The following is a 19,207-nucleotide window of genomic DNA, read 5'->3' as shown; positions in this document are numbered from 1 at the left end:
TCCAACCGTTGCTTTCTTGACCAATAGGGATGAAGAAACTGTCTTATAAACACAAGTGCAAGCTCTCGTGTCACGCCCATGTTTCAACACTTTTTACTGGTGTTATATCATCTGTTCAAACATCCCCACGTGGTGCCCTCTTGACCAATCTAATGAACCCATAACATGATGTCAGATGAGCGGATAATACAGTGAAACAGTAAACATCAGAGAATTGATTAAGACTTAAAGGAAAGAGGCAATGACTACTTGACTTGTTCAGACCACTTCGGGTAATGTTCAGTCAAAGAACATTTGTATACATGAGTTGCTTTATACACTATCAATAGAGGGCGGTATATAAGATGAGTGGTTTACCATCAATATCGACTATCACAATGGATATAAACTGTGTTAGGTATTTATGGATACAATTTCAAATCCAACTCTACTAATGATTATTATACCTCTGTCCCTCTGAATACCACCCTCAACCCCACATTCAATACAATTTCAAATCAAATTTTACTAAAACGATTATTACCTCTCCAAACACAACATTCAACCCCACGTTACATTTAGCATCATATATTGGGTGCGTTCGTTTAGCTTCCCTGGGTCGACCCCGATGTGGCGTATTTTATTTTTTTTCCAGGACGAACGTGGGCACACAATTACCCCACGTTCGTCCTCGAGCCAGAAAAAACCCCAGACACATCATCACGTGAGCCTTCCCGTGGTGACGTCGGTGCACCTCGGGGCAGCCCCAAGTGACCCAATCCACGCGGGGCTCTTGGGGCTGCCCCGAGGTGCACCGACGTCACCACGCCACGGGAAGGCTCACGTGGTGACGTGTATGGGTTTTTTCTGGTTCGAAGACGAACGTGGGGTAATTGTGTGCCCACGTTCGTCCTGCAAAAAAATAAAATACACCACATCGGGGTTGACCCACGGAAGCTAAACGAAAGCACCCATTGTATACTACAATTCTCATCTAGCCGGGCCGCGCAAAGCGCTGCATCCCGCTAGTAGCTTTTATACGGGTAGGATTCATGACGTGTACGACGAGTGGTACGAACATGGATGTAGAACGAATTGAAGTAGATTTTAAAACACTTGCTGTGAAGCATTAAAATTCCTCTTCTGATAACAAAATTATGTGAAGTCAATTATTAATCAATTAAAGTAAATTGCATGTGCTTTAAATAACCGTCGACCACCCCATGAATTTAACCTTTGTTCGATTAAAACGGCTGACGCAAGAGTCTATGTACGTGTGTAAGTGCGCATGCTCCAAGTCTGACATTTCTCATCGGGGAAATCCCCTTTCGGTTGTTATTTCACAACAACACTCACGAAATGGGGCACAGTCAAGCATTGTTATACGTCGTAGACTTGTAATTTTTGGCAGTGATTTTACTCATTTTGGGCCATCATGGCCAACGCCACACCCGACAATAATGAGGACCAAAAATTACCGTTTATTACCGAAACTTTCCGGGATTATTTGAAGGAGAATTTCAACCTAACCGGAGAGTTTTTGACAGAACTGTTTTGCTTAAGTGGCATGAGCGAAGGTAAGGGGTCTTTTTTATTTGTACGATCGGTAAGTTATACAGGGAGCTATTTTTGTTTTGTCCGGACCTTGGCCAATAATGTGGTACGACTGTCGGGGTGAAAGGGTTGTGTTATCGCAGTCGTGGGCTGAAAAATCTAGCAGTAGGGGCCTATATAGTATATGGAAAATATCTTATAAGTTTGGTTTGTTCGCTTTTAAGTGTAAATTGTTAGACTCTAACAATACCCCTCTAATAATACCCCTCTAACTAAGAGGGGTATTATAAGATTTGATGATGTGTGATGGTTTGTCATGTGTGTGCTCAGCTGAGTTATTGGAATTTCCCTTCAGCCGAGTTATTGGAATTTCCCTTCAGCCGAGTTATTGGAATTTCCCTTCCGCCTACTTCTAGAAACTATAAGGCTCACAGGGCAGCCTTATAGTTTCTAGAAGTACCTTCCATCCGTATTTAACAAAATATTTTCAGTTTGGCCAATATACAAATTGTACGATTTTGTGTTGTACTCGGTATTAATATTTTATCCATTTATTTTACTATCTTATAGACCTAGACAGAACTGGAACGCTGTACATACTCCTTTTTTTTCGAAAATTTGTCGTTATCAACCAATAATGACAATAGTACGACAGGAGTACAGCGCCCCAGATAGGCCTATACTCATACTGGGTCTACTTAGACTCATAATGGGGCCCTGTGCTTTGACATTTCAGCTATTCAAAAGCAACGCAGATGTCAAAAAGGAGATTTCAAGCATAAATTCCAGGGCCATGTGTCCCTCTGTGCACAAGGAAAATAATGTGTATACCATATTGAATAACCCCTTTGTTGCTATGAAAGTGGGCAATGTACGGGCCGTATACGGGCCGTATGCGTGTCCTTATAAAGGCCTACATCTGAAGAAGCATGTAGACATGGTTTGATTTTTACATAGGGTTGTGTATAAGAACTAGAGGGCCCACTTGGTGATGCTGCGTGCACAACGCGACGAGACCAAAAGGAGACCCGCGCGTCATTTTTGTAAGGACGTTGTTTGCGCGTTGTATATGATGCAATGCTATTTTGTCAACTTACAAAATGGCTGCACACCGGGCCGCAAATCTAAGCTTGTGCGCCCTCTAGTTCTTAAATAGCTCTATGGATTGTTATGGCACATGCACGCACCTATGCTCACAGGCGCCATGTTGTGGGCAGGTATTTGAATGGTAACGTCATATTAGCCTTGATCAAGGCGCTACAGCCAGCCGCGATCTGCAAAATCCCAATCCCCATCACTGAATTCCGCCAGCGCACCCCCATACATTAAATAACACAGTGCATATAATATGTGTACAGCATATGTGTACAGCATATGTACACATACGTACTGTACATGTACATGTACCATCTGTATACGGTACACTTACGGTACATGGGTACTTCCTAAGTAGCGCCTTGATGGTTTTGTAACTGCCAAAATTTAGGGCGGAGCTCATTATGCTAATGTATACTAACAACCCGTTCTCATTGGTTGTTGGTTGACCTATAAACTCTCGCTGCGATGTCAATCACAACGTTCTGCAAGCACTCGCACACATGTGCTCGTGGCTGTAGTTGCAATGGCGGCGGGCGAGGGAGAAATCCCTACTATACTAGTAAAACAAAACTGGAAGTCGCTGGAAATCAGTGGTGTATAATTTGCAAAACCACTAAAGAAACTTTCAACAAAATATAACAACCGCGGTTAATCCATCAATCATGGGTTGAGAAATAGAAGGAAGACAATTAGACCATGTGAAATGTGTTTGAGAAAGGTTAAAAAAGTATCCAGGTGTCATGGGTTTCCGGCAAGATGGCTACTTGGTAACAATTCTTAGGTGCTGGGCATATGACAGTACAACACACCCCATCCCCTTGAAGCACAAACACAGACCAGATGAGATAAGAAACCCAGCTGTTTATTTTGTCTTACTGTACACATATATTATTTATTACGTTTCTCGTGGTAAATCAAAGTTGGGGATCGGAAATATGTGTTGTCGAACATACCAGACGGTAGCAGATGGCGTGTGGCTGAACAACAACTACAAGTAAAGTTCAATTTCATAAACTAACTCTTGCCATACTAGTACTACACTACAACGTTCCACTTATAGTACAGCAGCTTTCAATTCAGGGACAAATCTACCAGCTACGTTGTAATATAATTATGATGCTAGTCCTCGTGTTATAATGAAACGCAAGACAACGGAAGTTGTTCGAAGTTGTTCAACACCATTACCGACAGGGTGAGTCTTGTCCGGCTCACCCGTCCGGCAGCGCATTCAGACCCCTTTACAATCATAGCTAATAATACACCACGCTCACGACACTGCATGCTATAAAAGCACGTAGTATGTCCATACAGCTAGCGTACGCACACACACATGGACGTGGCATGATTGCTAGCAGTATACGTCATTCTCAATCGCGCCTGTGATTGGCCAATGTTTAGAATGACACGCCCACATCATGAATACCCTTTTATCGGAATTCCGATAAAGCTTTAGAAACCCATCAAGGCTGTTGTTTGAGCCACGTGTGCGAGGTTGAACGTAGAAAGACACGACCGTACTCACGACTATGCTATACTGTTCTCGCTGTACAATGTATGGTAATGTACATTTGTGTATGCACTGCATGCGTGTGCAGCGAACCGGGCCACAGTACGTCAACAGCCTTGATCAAGGCTAACGTCATATTTGATATGGTCTAATTGGACACCCTGTTTAAAATTTTGGTACCCTGTCATTTAAATTTTAAGTGAACACTGTGAACACCCAGTTTTAGAATTTCCTGAAAATTTGGACACCCTTTTATTACTACCTTTTTATTAAATCCTGGCTAAAACCTTGGTCCACAACTGACTGCCCCCCAAAAGAAACAATGTTCTGAAGTTACATATTTGTTCCAGACGCTTATTATATTGTTCCCCGTAAGCCAGTCTGTCATAAATGCAATCTGATGCGAATACGCCTCTCTTAATATTTATGCATGAGTTGCAAAACACAATTCTAACCCCAAACGATCCACTGCAAGTGATGGCGACGTGCGCCTATAGCCTCATTTGGGGTCAGAATTATGACGTCGTGCATTAATATTAAGAGAGGCGTATACTCCTAGAACTATGATAAAGTTTGCTTGTTGTACTTCCTGCAGAAACATTTACCAGGTCAGAACGCATCCTCAATGACGAAGCCCCTGTCTCTTTGCTCCTTGATGAGCTCAAGAAGTGGAACAAGAAAGGAACTTATGAAGTGTTCATTCGTTGTCTCAGATCTACAGGTACATGATTTGAAGTCTAGGGGCCCCTTTAGAATAGTCAATGTTTTCAAATGACAAATGAGTTTTCTTTTTTTAATTGTTGGTGGTCCGGTCAAATGATAGACTGAAGGGTCAAATTAAGTTTTTAGTTATATAATAAACTGGCATTAAAGTGCCTCTGCCCCCGCTGGGGAGATGGTGAGATAAGGGTTTATTCTTCGGTTTGAATTTTTAAAGGTAAGGCTTGAAGCCACGAAAAGCCATTAAAAAAACTCCTGAACCGGGAGAACATTAGTTGAAAAGGTCTGCTTCATTGATGCATTACTTTGTTTTTCAGTGTAAAGGGTATGTCAAATATAGGGGGTGGATGGATGATCAAAACAATTTTTAACAAATATATAAAAACACTGATCAATCTGAGTGGCACCTTACCAAACGATGACCAGGGCCTGAATTTCAATTTCATGGAGCTGCTTTAAATCTGCTATAAGTAAACATGAACAGAAAAGCAGTTGGTTGTAATATTTTTTGGAAATTGCTCTCATTTTTTTGAACTGAATTTGTTTTTTTGCTTTTTATCTACCTTTATGGCCAGAACATTCAAAGATCCTTTAAAGGCAGTGGTACTATTGGTAATTACTCAAAATAATTATTAGCATACAACCTTACTTAGTAACGAGTATGGAGAGCTGTTGCTAGTACAAAACATTGTGAGAAATGGCTCCCTCTGTAGTAAGGTAGTTTTAAAAAAAGAAGTAATTTTCCACAAATTTGATTTCGAGACCTCAGAATTATATTTTGAGGTCTCGAAATCGAGCATCTGAAAGCACACAACTTTCATAGTATCTCGCAACTTCAACGACCAATTGAGCTCAAATTTTCACAGGTTTGTTATTTTATGCATATGTTGAAATACACCAAGTGAGAAGACTGGTTTCAAGTGTTTCAAGTGTCTTGAACAAAAAAAAGATTCTAAAAACAAAATAACTAGCGAAGAATTTATTTTTCGACTTTAAATATGATGTCTCCACTTTTAATTCTGTTGAGTGTCATGGCTGAGTGGTTAAGAGCATCGAATTCAAGTACTGGTGCAGTCACCGGAGTGTGGGTTCGAATGTTGATCATGACACTTGTGTCCTTAAGCAAGATTCTCTACTACAATTGCTTCTCTTCACCCAGGGATAAATGGGCACCTGCGAGGGTAGAGGTTGATATGGCGAGGGTAGAGGTTGATATTGTGTATGAAAAAGCCACAAGCACCTTATAGGTTGCTCAGGGCTGTATACTCCCCAGGGAGCTGAGAAACATTAAAAAGGGATGTTATTGGCCCCATGACCAGGGTACTAATGTAAAGCGCATTGATACAGTTATTGTGAAATGTGCTATATAAGAATTTGTTATTAAAGGAACATGTTGCCTTGGATCGGACGAGTCGGTCTATAAAAAGCAGTTGTAACTGTTTGTTATAAAATGCATAAGGTTGGAAAGATGAAAAAAGTAGGATACAATGATCCGCACAAATTTGCCTCGAAATTGCGTGGTTTTCCTTTTACTGTGCGAACTAACACGGTCGGCCATTGATGGGAGTCAAAAATCTGACTCCCATCAATGGCCGACCGTGTAAAGGAAAAACGTGCAATTTCGTGGCATGTTTGTGTGGAGCATTGTATTCTACTTTTACAACATCTTTCTACCCATATGCATTTTATAACAAACGGTTACAAATGCTTTTCAAAGACCAACTGGACCGATCCAAGGCAACGTGTTCCTTTAATATTTATTTATTGCTAGGAAATGACGACCATGCCAACGTTCTGGAGGGTTACTCAGAGCTTGATGCAGCTGAAGATAGATTGCTTGTCAAACACATCATGCAGCCTTACTGCGTCAGACTCATCAATCGGATACAACCTGAGGACATTCTACCGATGATGTTCTGCTTTAGCCAAGAAGAGGCTGAAGGCATATTCCAAGTTGTGGAAAGATTTGGGAATACTCGAGGGGCTCAGGCTTTGTTGAGAATTCTATTCAAGAAGGGAATGGAAGGTTTTGGTCAGCTTCTGGATGGTTTGAGAAAAACCAATAACGCAAGTCTGGCAACAGAACTTTCAGATATGATCAATTCAGCAAGAAAAGAAGGTATCTACTTCAGTTATTTAATTCTAAGTTGATCAGATGAGTAATCCTGTGATTTTGGTTGTTGATATAAAAGATGAAATAGCTCTGACTGTTTTTAAAATACTTTCAAAAATCTTGCAATTTTGCGAATTTTTTAAAACTTTGCTCGTGTTCCGCTGACAGAATACTAGTGGAATAATATCAATCTCTTTTAAATTGGTGTAGATCTCTTTAGAATTTCAACCCTTTTGCTGTTGGAGTAAGTTTCAACATTCTAGGAAAGAAAAAGAACAAAGAGAGAGAAAAAAAAAGATTTTTGCTTAGAGCTCCGTAGGGTTGCTACATGTAGTTACAATGTTTTTTTTTTTTTAAAGAAACTCTGCATAGATCATTGAAACAGCGACGATTATATTTCAAAATTTCATTTGGCGATGTATAGAATTGTTGAATTTTGAAATATGCATGATAATTACCAATAGATGACCCTACTGTAAAGGCAAAACCCTGTGTCCCTCTTCACTACATATTATTTTAGAGAGCAAAACTTGATTATAAGAAGAAGAAAAAAAATAAATTCTTAACATCTCTTACATCGTTGCGGTACCTGCTGCCAAAATATAGGATTCGAGCTGCTTCTAGCTACCGGGCAAGCTCGATAGTATAGTTGGTATGACACTGCAGCTCTAGAATTGCAAGGGTCGTGGGTTCGAATCCCACCCGAGTAACATGCCTGTGGTATTTTTTTCACAGGACTTTGGAAAGTCATCAATGTGTGGGTAAAAACCAAAATTAATATTTCCAGGGGTGAGAGTCATTACTAACAAAAAAGTCTGAAACTTGGATACAAATTCAGAGGTATGTTGAAATGATGGCATTTCTATCGTTTGGTAACCCGTGGGGTTATTGTTTCCAAGGAGCTTTTGGAAACAGTATTCAAAGCACTAGAGAAGCAGACCAATGAGCAGGATTTCTTTATTTGTGGAAAAAAATATTGTCTGATTTTCTTCACCAGGCCGGCATAAAAAGTCTGAATTCAGCCAAAAGTCTGACCATCTCATCCCTGTATTTCTTTTTCAGATGGGTTAAACAATCTCTCATCCAAAGATTTTGATATGGATTGGGCGTCCTCATCATCATCCTACACAGGTACCATAATGGATAGGCCAAATATTTTTGAGGGTGACGCCCCTATGGAGGACAACACCAGTGGATATCCAGTAAGTGGAACTTTACAGATGAACATATTGTGTCCGGACACTCAAGGGGTGAGATATGTGAACTTAAAGGGGCCGTTGCCTTGGATCGAAGCAAGTTTGTCTAAAAGTGTTTTGAACCGTTTGTTATAAAATGCATAAAAATGGTTGGTTGGAAAGATGTTTTAAAAGTAGAATATAATGATCCACACAAAAATGCCTTGAAATTCCATGGTTTGTGGGTCATTTTTTACTCCACAAAATGGCCGACCGTGTTAGTTCACAAAGTAAAAGGAAAAACATGCAATTTCGAGGCATATTTATGTAGATAATTATATTCTACTTTTAAAACATCTTTCTAATCACATGCATTTCATAACAATGGTTTTCAAACACTTTTCATAGACCAATTCGCCAGATACAAGGTAGTGTGTTCCTTGAAATGGGATGTCAGGAAGCAAGAAACAAAATGTTACTTCGGGAGATAAACACGAATCGCAAGAAGTTTAAGGTTGTGAGATAATGAACTTCTCATTTATACTGAGGGAAATATTTTTAAAGGATTGAGTGACAAGATTAATGTTTCACTTTCAAGTGATTGCTTGATCACTGTTAATTTTTGCAGTGATCAGAGCAATAAGCAAAATGAGCAATTCCAAATTACAGTTCAGAATAAGCTCAGAATAATTTGCTGAGCAGAAGCAGTTTACCAGCCAAAATTTCATAAAGTTTACATTGGTGCAACTGCATGGTTCTCCACCTATTTTTGGCTCAACAAAAACATTTGCATAGCAGTATTTTTTTGTTAAACAGCTTATAAAACTGGGCCCTGATGGTAAGATATTCTGATGAATTTTTGTTTTATTCTTAAGAATGCCCTCATAGTAAGTAGTAGGGAATGCGACACTCAATTTACATTATTGCTCATTGATCTTGAGTTTTATTGATGTACCGCTACAATTTACTACAATTTCTAATTTTCTTTTGAAGGCATCGGCTGGAAGTTCTGAAATGCAAGTATCGGGTGAAAATATTCAGCCACTTAGACTGCATAATTTTCAAAAGGAGCTAGTCCAGTCTGCTTTGAAGGGATTAAACTCAGTGATCGTGGCCCCAACTGGCTCTGGCAAGACTGTCATGGCTGCCAGGGTGGTGAAAGCATTCCTTAATCGAGAGCCAGGAGTAGGACCGAGGGTCGGTAACCCATCAAGGGTGTTGAGCCAGGGCTCAAACAAGGTTATTTTCCTTGTCAACAAGGTGAGATGAAAGGGCGTATTGGTGATTGGATATGGTTAGAAAGGTGTATAATAAAGGGGGAGGGATAAGTTTCGGAACACTCTTCCAAGAGGTATTTCTACTGCTACTTCCCTTCAAGGCTTCAAGACCGGACTAAAGACATATTTATTTATTTAAGTGTTCTTACTAAATCAGTTTAAAGTTTTATGTTAAATGTAACATTAGTTTTCTTTTTTGTGCACCTTGGGTGTCTCTATTGAGACAGATATGTGCGCATAATAAGTTTATAATTATTATTATTAAGGGTAATTGAAGGATTGGTTGGGCAACTTATTAAAGTTAGGGATTAGGGTTATTGAAATGATAAGTTGGGAAAGTGTTTAGAATTTAGGGCTAGGGATCAAGGTTAGGGTATAAGGTGAACGTTGAGGAACCTTGTTTTGTTTTTCTTTTTCTGGTATGTCTTGATAGGTTTATCTTTGAGAGGGCATGTCCATTTTCGTTTTTGAAAGGACAGTTGCATCGGAAATTTTAAAGTGTATGGGAAACTTCTAAAGGAGTCCAAGACTGGGGTGATGGTGGCCGAGCGGGTTAGGGTATTAGACTCAAGCTCTGTAATTTACGTAAAGTTGGTCGGAAACTTAATCATATTTGCTTCCCTCCCACCCAAGAGTGCAAATGGGTTCTGATAAGAGCTGGTGACTGGCATCCTGTCCAGACATGCCAGAAATATTCTCAGTCCTTTAATGTCAATGTAACACCGGCCTGAAAAGCCAGCCATATTGGTTTGGTGCAGACTCATTTAGATATATTATTACCATGATGTGGCACAAACTGCCGCCAACCAACCGGAAGCGCAATTGGATTCCATCTCGAGTCAGTGTAACCAAACCGTCCTGAAAAGCAGGCGAATTAGTTCAACCCTACTTCTGTATCATTTATCCCAACCACTTGTTTTATTTTGAACTCATTGCTTATTACAGGTTCCTCTTGTGGAGCAACAGTGCAGTCTCTTCAAGACGTACATGGATGAGACGCGCATCATTGGGCTGACCGGGAGCGGGATGAGCAGCGCGGCCTCCCTGAGTGACTTGTTGGAAATGAAGGACGTCTTGGTGATGACGGCGCAGATCTTGGTCAATGCCCTTCAGAATCCGGACCAAAACTCTGATCAATCCATAGAGCTCTCTAAGATAGGTCTGCTGGTCCTTGATGAGTGTCACCATTGTAAGGTAAAATAATATTATAATATCGAAGTCTTATATAGCGCACGTATCTTAGCCAAACAAGGTACTCAAGGCGCTGAGTATAACCAAACTTTCAGAAAGATAGGTAATTGCAGTGATGAATTTTGAGACGCAATTATTTAGTAAAAAGGGTTTACAAGGTGCTGCGGCGCATACAGCAGCCACAGCCAGAAACATGCACCGGGGCGAACCCCTTCTCTTTTCGAAAAGTGCACTGGGTTCTTTTACATGCATTACACAACACATGGGACCAACGGCTTTACGTCCCATCCGAAGAACGAAGCAATGGTTAAGTGTTTTGCTTAAGGACACAAGTGTTACGGCTGGGGATTCGAACCCACACTCTACTGATCAGAAATCAGAGTTTGAATTCGGTGCTCTTAATCGCTCGGCCACGACACTTCCAGTGTGTGGTATGTTGATAAAATCAGTAGGTGCTGTTGGACCCTGCGGGGTGCGCTACTCATTATGCTCTACTTCTTGGCTGCTGCCTTGATGTTTACTTCAATTACGACTATTCAACACCAACTTATATTGCAACAAACCACCCTGCTGGAAGTTTTCTTGGCTAAATTGGCACTGCTTTGTGGAGATTACCTCTTTTCTTCCTTCTTGATTTTACAAAACCAACCACCAAAACCCTTTCAACATAGCGGAGGCCTGAACTACAATTACATTTTCCCGTTTAAAGAACTTACAGAACCAACCACCAGAACCCTTTTCAACATAGTGGGAGACAGCGCAGCGCCGCTCCAACATAGTGGAGGAAAGCAATACATGCCATCCATGCCTCTTCTCATCTGTTGCGCTCCAAAGGCAAGGCCAGGATTCAATGACCAAACATATTCAACAAGTGCACAACATTTTGTTTTCCCTGTCAGACTTGTTACTTTGGGGATGTGCTGATAACTTCTGTAGAAACGACGGAGAAATTTTATGCCTCACTTATATTTGTCTTTATGGGAATATTTACGTGATTTTCTTGGCCTCCTTTTTCTTGCAGAAAGACGACCCCTACAATGCGGTGATGTCACGTTACTGTGATTTGAAGATGTCGTCTCCTGAAGCTCCAAGGCCACAGGTAAAGATGACATCGACTTGTTGAAAACTGTTTTCTAACTGGTGTCTAGGCCTACCCCTCTTCATCCTAACTCCAAACAGCATAGACAACGGGGAAGTGCTGGGGAACACAATATTCCAGGGTATAAAGAGGAAAGCTGAACAAACATGACATGACCCGCACTGTTACACAACATATTCGTTGCTTTGCCCACTACTATTTCTCCCTAAAAACAATTATAAAGTTGACCATTAGCATGTATTTTTCTTGTGATCTGTCTGTCCATTTTCCCTGTCTCTGTAGATACTTGGACTGACGGCTTCTTTGGGCGTAGGTAAAGGAGGAGGGCAGTATGCGGCCGAGACGCACATTCTGAAGATCTGCGCTAATCTGGACACGGAGGATCTATGTATTGTGCAGAGTGAACAGAACAAGCGAGAGCTAAGACTAAAGAGGGATAAACCACGAGAAGGTTTGTTTATCATCATCATCATCCTCATTTAGGCCGTGTTCATCCAGTGTATGATGTGGTCCTCTTTATGTAAATGCCATTCATTTCTATTTCTTGAAGTTCTGGTCCATGTTGTTCCTGCATCCCAGGATGATGTCATCTCTCCACCTTCTTCTCTGTCTACCTCTTTTTCTTTTCATGTCCTTGATTGCCAATCCATTATTCTTGCTGTCCAGCATTGTCATTTCTTCGGGCAGTGTGTCCAGCCAATCTCCATTTAGCTTGTTTCAATGTCCTTGGTGTCTGTTACTCCAGTTTTCCTCCAGATCAGAATATGAAAACAAAACAAGTGAAGCTCTTGGCTTCTGTTAACATAATGGTGATTTATAGACAACATATCAAGAATTAGGAAACCATAATAGTCACTGTGCGAAAGTTTAAAGGCAGTGTACACTATTGGTAACTGTCAAACATTAGCCTTCACAGTTGGTGTATCTCAACACATATGCCTAAAACAAATACATTTGTGAGCTCAATCGGTCATTGAACTTGCGAGATAATAGTGAAAGAAAAAATACATTTGTCACACGAAGTTGTGTGCGTTTAGATAGTTGATTTGAGACCTCAAGTTCTAAACTAATTGAGGTCTCAAAATCAAATTTGAGGAAAATGACTTCCTTCTCGAAAACTATGGCACTTCAGAAGGAGCCATTTCTCACAATGTTTTATACCATCAACCTTTCCCAATTATTCGTCACCAAGAAAAGTTTTATGCTAATAATTATTTTGAGTAATTACCAATAGTGTCCACTGCCTTTAAGTTGAATACAGAGCCTACACCAACTGTGAAGGCTAATGTTTGTGGAAGTGTCGTGGCCGAGCGGTTAAGAGCACCGAATACAAACTCTGGTGTTTCTGATCAGCAGAGTGTGGGTTCGAATCCCCAGCTGTGGCACTTGTGTCCTTAAGCAAGACACTTCACCATTGCCTCGTCCTTCGGATGGGACATTAAGCCATTGGTCCCATGTGTTATGTAACGCATGTAAAAGAACCCAGTGCACTTATCGAAAAGAGAAGGGGTTCGCCCCGGTGTTCCTGGTCGGATCGGCAGCCAATTGCGCCACAGCACCTTGTAAAACATTACATGGTGCTATCAGAATTAGGTCTCATAATGCAGAACGTAGTCCCACATCTTGCAGTAAATACTGTATGTTACAGTGCCAGGAGTGTCACTGAGTGACGGACATGTGCGCTTTATAAGAAGCCACAATTATTATTATTATTATTATTATTACTTCAAGAAAACTATCTGTGGTCCACTGTAAAAGTCAAGCTGTGACACAATGTGTTTGATCGTGTATATAGGCCTATGCAATTAATGCAATTTTATGATTTTTTGTTTTGTTTTCAGAGATCTTTTCTGTACCACACCGCAAAGATGATAGCTTTGTCACAGAAATGATTGACGTCATGGCGAAGATTGAGGCAAAGATTTTAAAAACTCCAGGTATTTTTGGACATGTTTTATATTTGAAACAAAGCACACAAAGTTTCTGAGAAAGATTCAACTTTAAAAAAAATACACCTCGCATTTTGTAAATAGTTTATTCAACATAGAAACGGGTTGTGGTTACGTTCAATCTTGCACCATATACTGCAGGATGCTGGCTCCAGAAATGTTCACTCTCCAGTACTCTTTCCATGGGTATTGTATTGTATTGTAAAGAACATGGTTTAACAAAGTTGACAGTGGGCACCACTTTCTTGTGTTGGTTCTGAAAAGAACTGGAGATGTAAGGGGGGGCCTAAGAAGCATATCAAAACCATTAGTTATCAGACACAGAGAATGTATTCATGAACAATGTGTGTTAGCGAAAATCTGACACTTTGATCACAGTTTGCTTTGATCAGCTGATAGTCCACTTTCTCCTGAAGACAGTTAGAGCATACCAGTCAAAAAACCATCAGTTGTTAGATAGCCAGATAATAGGGAGTTTTCGTTTTCGACGATGGATGGTTCTGCGACAGTTTTTCCGCCAAACGTTGTCGTTTTCAGCACAACGAAGATTCATCCCAAGTACGGTCGTAGAAATTGAGGGACGACCATCCTCAAAGCCGACGCATGCGCAGAACCATCTGTCGTCGAAAACAGAAACTCCTCAAAGTTTTCTGCAAGATGTGTTATGCAAACCTCTCACTACGTTAAACCTCTGATTCATTACTTTAGCGGGAAACAGATGGATGAGGTTATTGGGATGCCCAAAGCGTGGCAGCCAGGAGTATGAGAACTGGCTTGTTCAAATGGACAAGTTCTTCGTTGAACAAGCTGACAGCGATCAAACTCTTCTTACAACATGCAAAGATCATCTTAAGGTAATAGGGATATTTTTTTAATTCTACCTTTCTATAGGTGGGTTTTAATGAAAACTTCAACAAATTATTTGTTAATAATTATTTTGTTGTCTTGTTTTGTCTTGTTGGATTCTTCAGGTGCTGAGTGATTGCAGAAATGGTCGGTGCTTAACTATTTTGTACTATGAAAGCTATCAAAATTGTTCTATATTTAAGCACCAACTGCTCTGAACAAATCTTTATAAATATTTTTATGCTTGATTGTTTCCGCCGCTTTTTTTGTGCTATTTTAAACGACATCGCCATGGGGTCCAGTCATGGATGTAAGGTGCTTTACAACCACTATTTATTATTATTATTATCTATTGTAAAGACACTGGACACTATTGGTAATTGTCAAAGAGCAGTCTTCTCACTTCTCAACATATGCATTAAATCACAAGCCTAAGAAAATTTGAGCTCAATCGGTCATCGAAATTGCGAGATAATAATGAAAGAAAAAACACCCTTGTCACACAAAGTTGTGTGCTTTCATAAGCTCGATTTCGAGACCTCAAATTCTAAATCTGAGGTCTCAAAATCAAATTCGTGGAAAATTACTTCTTCCTCGAAATCTACATCACTTCAGAGGGAACCGTTTCTCACCATGTTTTATACTACCAACCTCTCCCCATTACTCGTTACCAAGTGAGGTTTTATGCTAATAATTATTTTGAGTAATTACCTAAAGTGTCCACTGCCTTTAAAAAACTTGGTTTGTATAACTTTGAGTAAAACTTAGTTTCATAATTCAATTTTGGCAAACTCTGTTCTATCGCAGTTTTGACAAACTCAGCTCTTCACATTTTTTTTTCAGCAAACTTGGTTCTTGTTTCAGCTTTGCCATCAAAGGTTCTTGGTCCAATTTTGGAAATACTTTCTCTGTTCTTGTTTCAGTTTTTGAAAAAGCGTTTAACTTAATTATTTCATCTTAAAACTACTTTGTAATAAAAAACTACAGGATAGATACACCGATTCCAGGGTTCTCCCTATGCTATTGTTTCACCCAGAAATGCACAAATTTTTCAGCTGACACGCAAATTTTGTGGCCAAAATCCCCCACACAAAAAAAGTTATAATTTGTTTTAACTTCACACAAACTCATAAAAAAAAAAATTAAAAAATTTTCAGAAAGCCTCAAATTGCACAGTATAGTGTGGCTTTTAAACAGAAAGTTAAAAACATTCAGAGGACCTTGTGTTACTTCATTTAGTAAACTAAAGTTTGGGTCATTAAGAAAGTTCCCCTAAAGTTTTGAAAAACTTTTTGAATGTCATTTATTTTTGTGTTAGGTGTTAAATGACTGTCTTTATATCAACCGAGATGCTAGGACTCAAGATGCTATGAACCATTACATGCATTACATTCAAGAACTCAAGGATGCAACCGAAGGCCTGAATGAGATAGAGGAAGAACTGGTTCAAATGTTTCAAGGTAAATCGCATTTAAAAAAATCTCTTCAAACTTGTTGATTGGCGAAATTCTTTATAGTTGGGGTTGGATTTGAAAGTTTGCAAGGTGGAGATTCAATAAGGAATCAATGTGTGGTGAAGAGGTTTTCAACTAGTGGTTTAAACCCGCTGAGGCCTGGTTCTTGATAATTTTACCGAGACAAAGTCGAGGTAAGTTATCAAGAACCAGGCCTCGGCAGGTTTAAACCACTAGTTGAAAACCGATTCAACACACTTTGATTCCCATTCATAAATACCTTTTCGGTCAAAAAACATCAATACTTTTTGGTCAAAAAGTAAAATAAATGCAAAAATTATAATTGTTCAATGATTTCTTTCAACACAACACCCCTCCAGCTATGAAATGGTTAGGCCCTCGGGTAAACAACTCCTTGAAAGGAGATTGCTTGTTTGTTGTTTTTAGTTTTTATAGACTAATTTCCTTCCTTGCATTGATGTTTTTTTTACCTTGTGTAACCGCTGTACAATTCAATCTTCTGGCAGTGGAGTGAATTTACCAAAAATAATAATAATAATAACATTAATAAATTCTTTCGTAGACAAATTGGGACGCTTTGAAATGTTGGCTACAAGTCACGAGCCACAACACCAGAATCCCCTCTTGGAACGTTTGTCCGAGATTCTAAACGGATCCACAATGAAGAACCCAGACTCACGAGGGATCCTCTTCTGCAAGACTCGAGTCACTACAGAGGCTCTTATTGCTTGGATTGAGAACACGCCTAGCCTGGCTTTCCTCAATCCAGGGCGACTGATCGGCAGCGGTGGATCCGGAGGTAAGCAAATGCTATTTCTTATGGTCTTCATGTTAGTTCCAAGCTAAAGAGTAAAAAGACTAATTCCCATTAGGCTATATCCTTAATTCATGATTAAACCTGCAAATTAGGTTAGTCTAGAAAAGAAATCTATCCCACAGGTTGTTAAACCCCAAACAAAGAGTTATCATCACCAAAGTTTATTCGAAAGTACAGTTAATAATTTTAGTCTCACTGACGAGATGAGCACTATTTTTGTGGAAAATTGTCTCACTCATTTCACAAAAATACAGCACCCCAGCAAATGTTTTTAAGGGAAGCTTTCTACCATCGTCATCTTTAAACCATGTAAGTTTTAAGTAAATCTGTGGAAGTTTGTGTTTTGTGTCATACAAAAAGTACCCTTTACTTTCTAACTTTACAAATAACTACATCTAGGTTTGTTTCATCTCCTTCAGGCTTAACTCAAACTAAACAGGAGGATCTGTTGAAGATGTTCAAAGATGGCAGGCACAAGATTATTGTGGCCACCTCGGTAGCTGAGGAAGGGCTCGACATCCAACAGTGTAATACTGTCATTCGCTACAACTACATCTCCAATGAAATCGGACGAGTCCAAGCTCAAGGTATAAGAGCTTTTAAAAACCACAATGAGGGCATGGGGAGGAGGGGTGTAGTTTTGTTCATTTGTCTAATGTTTTATACTTTAATATTTTCATCTTCCAGTACGCGCTAATCCACCGATCAGATGCTCGAACTACTAGGGGGATAAAAACATATATGCTGTTTTTATATCCTACTTCCTCTGTTTTTATTACACAGTGCGTATTGTGAAATGTCATTTTGTCACGCTCCGTATACGGACAGTGCAAAAATTACATTCTAAACTTTGTGCGCGTGAAATAACGCTCTGAAATTTTAATTTTGGGCGTTGCAAGTGAGACTTGAAGATAAATTCGTTATCACACGCGTGCTTGTGAAATGCGCGTCTGCCTCCCATATCCAACTCATGCAGGAGCGTTATATTTTTTCGTATTCCACTCGCGCTTGTGTGATAACTTATAGTATTATATACAGTAAACCCCTTGAGCCCAACCTTGTGCTATATCAACTGTTTACCCAACCTATGTATGGGTGTTTGGTTTGGCCTCAACAAGTGTCCGCTTTGCTTTTTTTTTTGTGAGCTCCCCTGCAGTATCATAAAAGTGTATTAATTTCTATCTGGCTAAACTGTATTATTTGGAACATGTACATATTATTGCCTGTGTTAGATTTGTTACAATTGTTTTTTTTGTTTTTTTTCAACAAGAGTATGGAATAATCGTATTGTTGAGTTGAATTGTTACTGTCAAAACAAATAAACCTTGAAACCTAGTACTGGGGTTAATGTGTAAATCTGAAGGGTAAATTCTACTTAGTAGTTTTCATTATGTTATATATATTTCTGGTATTGAAACCAAGGATGCTCAAGCTGAGACGAGCCAAAAGCTATCATTGGGCATGTTTTGGCAACCATGACCATAAACAAGTTTCTGACACAAAATGCACTGACCCAAATCATTTCTGAGAGCTATGCAAAAACGGGTCGATAACCAGAAAAAAAAGTTTATGAAGTAGGTCTAGTGTTGAATGTCAACACATAACAAAAGTCATTGTGATTACATAGTCCTTTAAAGACATTGGACACTATTGGTTATTGATCGTCAAAGTTGATCGTCAAAGTTGAGAGATAATAATGAAAGAAAAAACACCCTTGTCACATGAAGTTTTGTGCTTTGAGACCTCAAAATCTAATTTTGAGGTCTCAAAATCAAATTCATGGAAAATTACTTTTTTCTCGAAAACTACAATACTTCAGAGGGAGCCGTTTCTCACAATGTTTTATACTATCAACCTCTCCCCATTACTCGTTATCAAGTAAGGTTTTATGCTAATAATTTTTTTGAGTAATTACCAATAGTGTCAACTGCCTTTAATATGACTTGATTTTTATTATTGTGACTTTCATACAGGTCGAAGCAGGGCACGTGATGGCAAGTTTTACCTGATTGTTTCAGAAGAGTTGGGTCTCGCAGATCGAGAGACAAGAAACCGTATCCGGGAGACTATGATGTATAAAGCCACTGAGGGAATCAAGAATATGGGTCATCAAGATTTTGTGACTCAGGTCATTTACATTTGTTTACTACTTATTTAGTATAATTTTATTTTGTTGTTACTTTTAATTACCGGTAGTTACAAAATAGTTTAAAATACCAAGCCAGTGAGTGGCAAGGAGGAACAGGTGACCAGCACCTCTACAAAGCTGTCCTGCCTGCCACAAAGACTGTCCCCTAATACCCTTCCCTCAGTTTAAAAACCACCCAGCTCAGTTAAGAAAAAAAGGGGGGGGGGTTGAAGGCGGGACTGACAATTACGAACGCCAACAGTGGCAACAGCAATTATG

The 19,207-nt window shown here is 39.5% G+C and overlaps 1 protein-coding gene across 2 annotated transcripts in view; it reads left to right on the top strand.

The window, feature by feature from the left end:
* The first annotated feature begins 1,338 nt into the window (after window positions 1-1,338).
* Window positions 1,339-19,207, top strand: part of LOC139940573 (ATP-dependent RNA helicase DHX58-like) — a 20,636-nt gene continuing 2,767 nt past the window's right edge. Inside the window, exons 1-14 of one of the 2 annotated variants that reach the window (XM_071936893.1) lie at window positions 1,339-1,556; window positions 4,734-4,859; window positions 6,630-6,977; window positions 8,034-8,221; window positions 9,140-9,406; window positions 10,369-10,617; window positions 11,636-11,713; window positions 11,996-12,164; window positions 13,555-13,650; window positions 14,371-14,516; window positions 15,827-15,968; window positions 16,546-16,782; window positions 17,220-17,387; window positions 18,774-18,928. In XM_071936893.1, the coding sequence (XP_071792994.1) occupies window positions 1,415-1,556; window positions 4,734-4,859; window positions 6,630-6,977; window positions 8,034-8,221; window positions 9,140-9,406; window positions 10,369-10,617; window positions 11,636-11,713; window positions 11,996-12,164; window positions 13,555-13,650; window positions 14,371-14,516; window positions 15,827-15,968; window positions 16,546-16,782; window positions 17,220-17,387; window positions 18,774-18,928 (2,511 nt within the window). In that variant the 5' untranslated portion in view covers window positions 1,339-1,414. The remainder of the gene's footprint in view (window positions 1,557-4,733; window positions 4,860-6,629; window positions 6,978-8,033; window positions 8,222-9,139; window positions 9,407-10,368; window positions 10,618-11,635; window positions 11,714-11,995; window positions 12,165-13,554; window positions 13,651-14,370; window positions 14,517-15,826; window positions 15,969-16,545; window positions 16,783-17,219; window positions 17,388-18,773; window positions 18,929-19,207) is intronic. The other variant, XM_071936894.1, reaches the window with a different exon arrangement.

Source organism: Asterias amurensis, chromosome 8 (genome assembly GCF_032118995.1).
Source record: "Asterias amurensis chromosome 8, ASM3211899v1".
In the NCBI taxonomy this organism is placed as follows: domain Eukaryota; kingdom Metazoa; phylum Echinodermata; class Asteroidea; order Forcipulatida; family Asteriidae; genus Asterias; species Asterias amurensis.
Note: the sequence above shows the minus strand (reverse complement) of the source record. Positions and strands in the feature narration are given on the sequence as shown.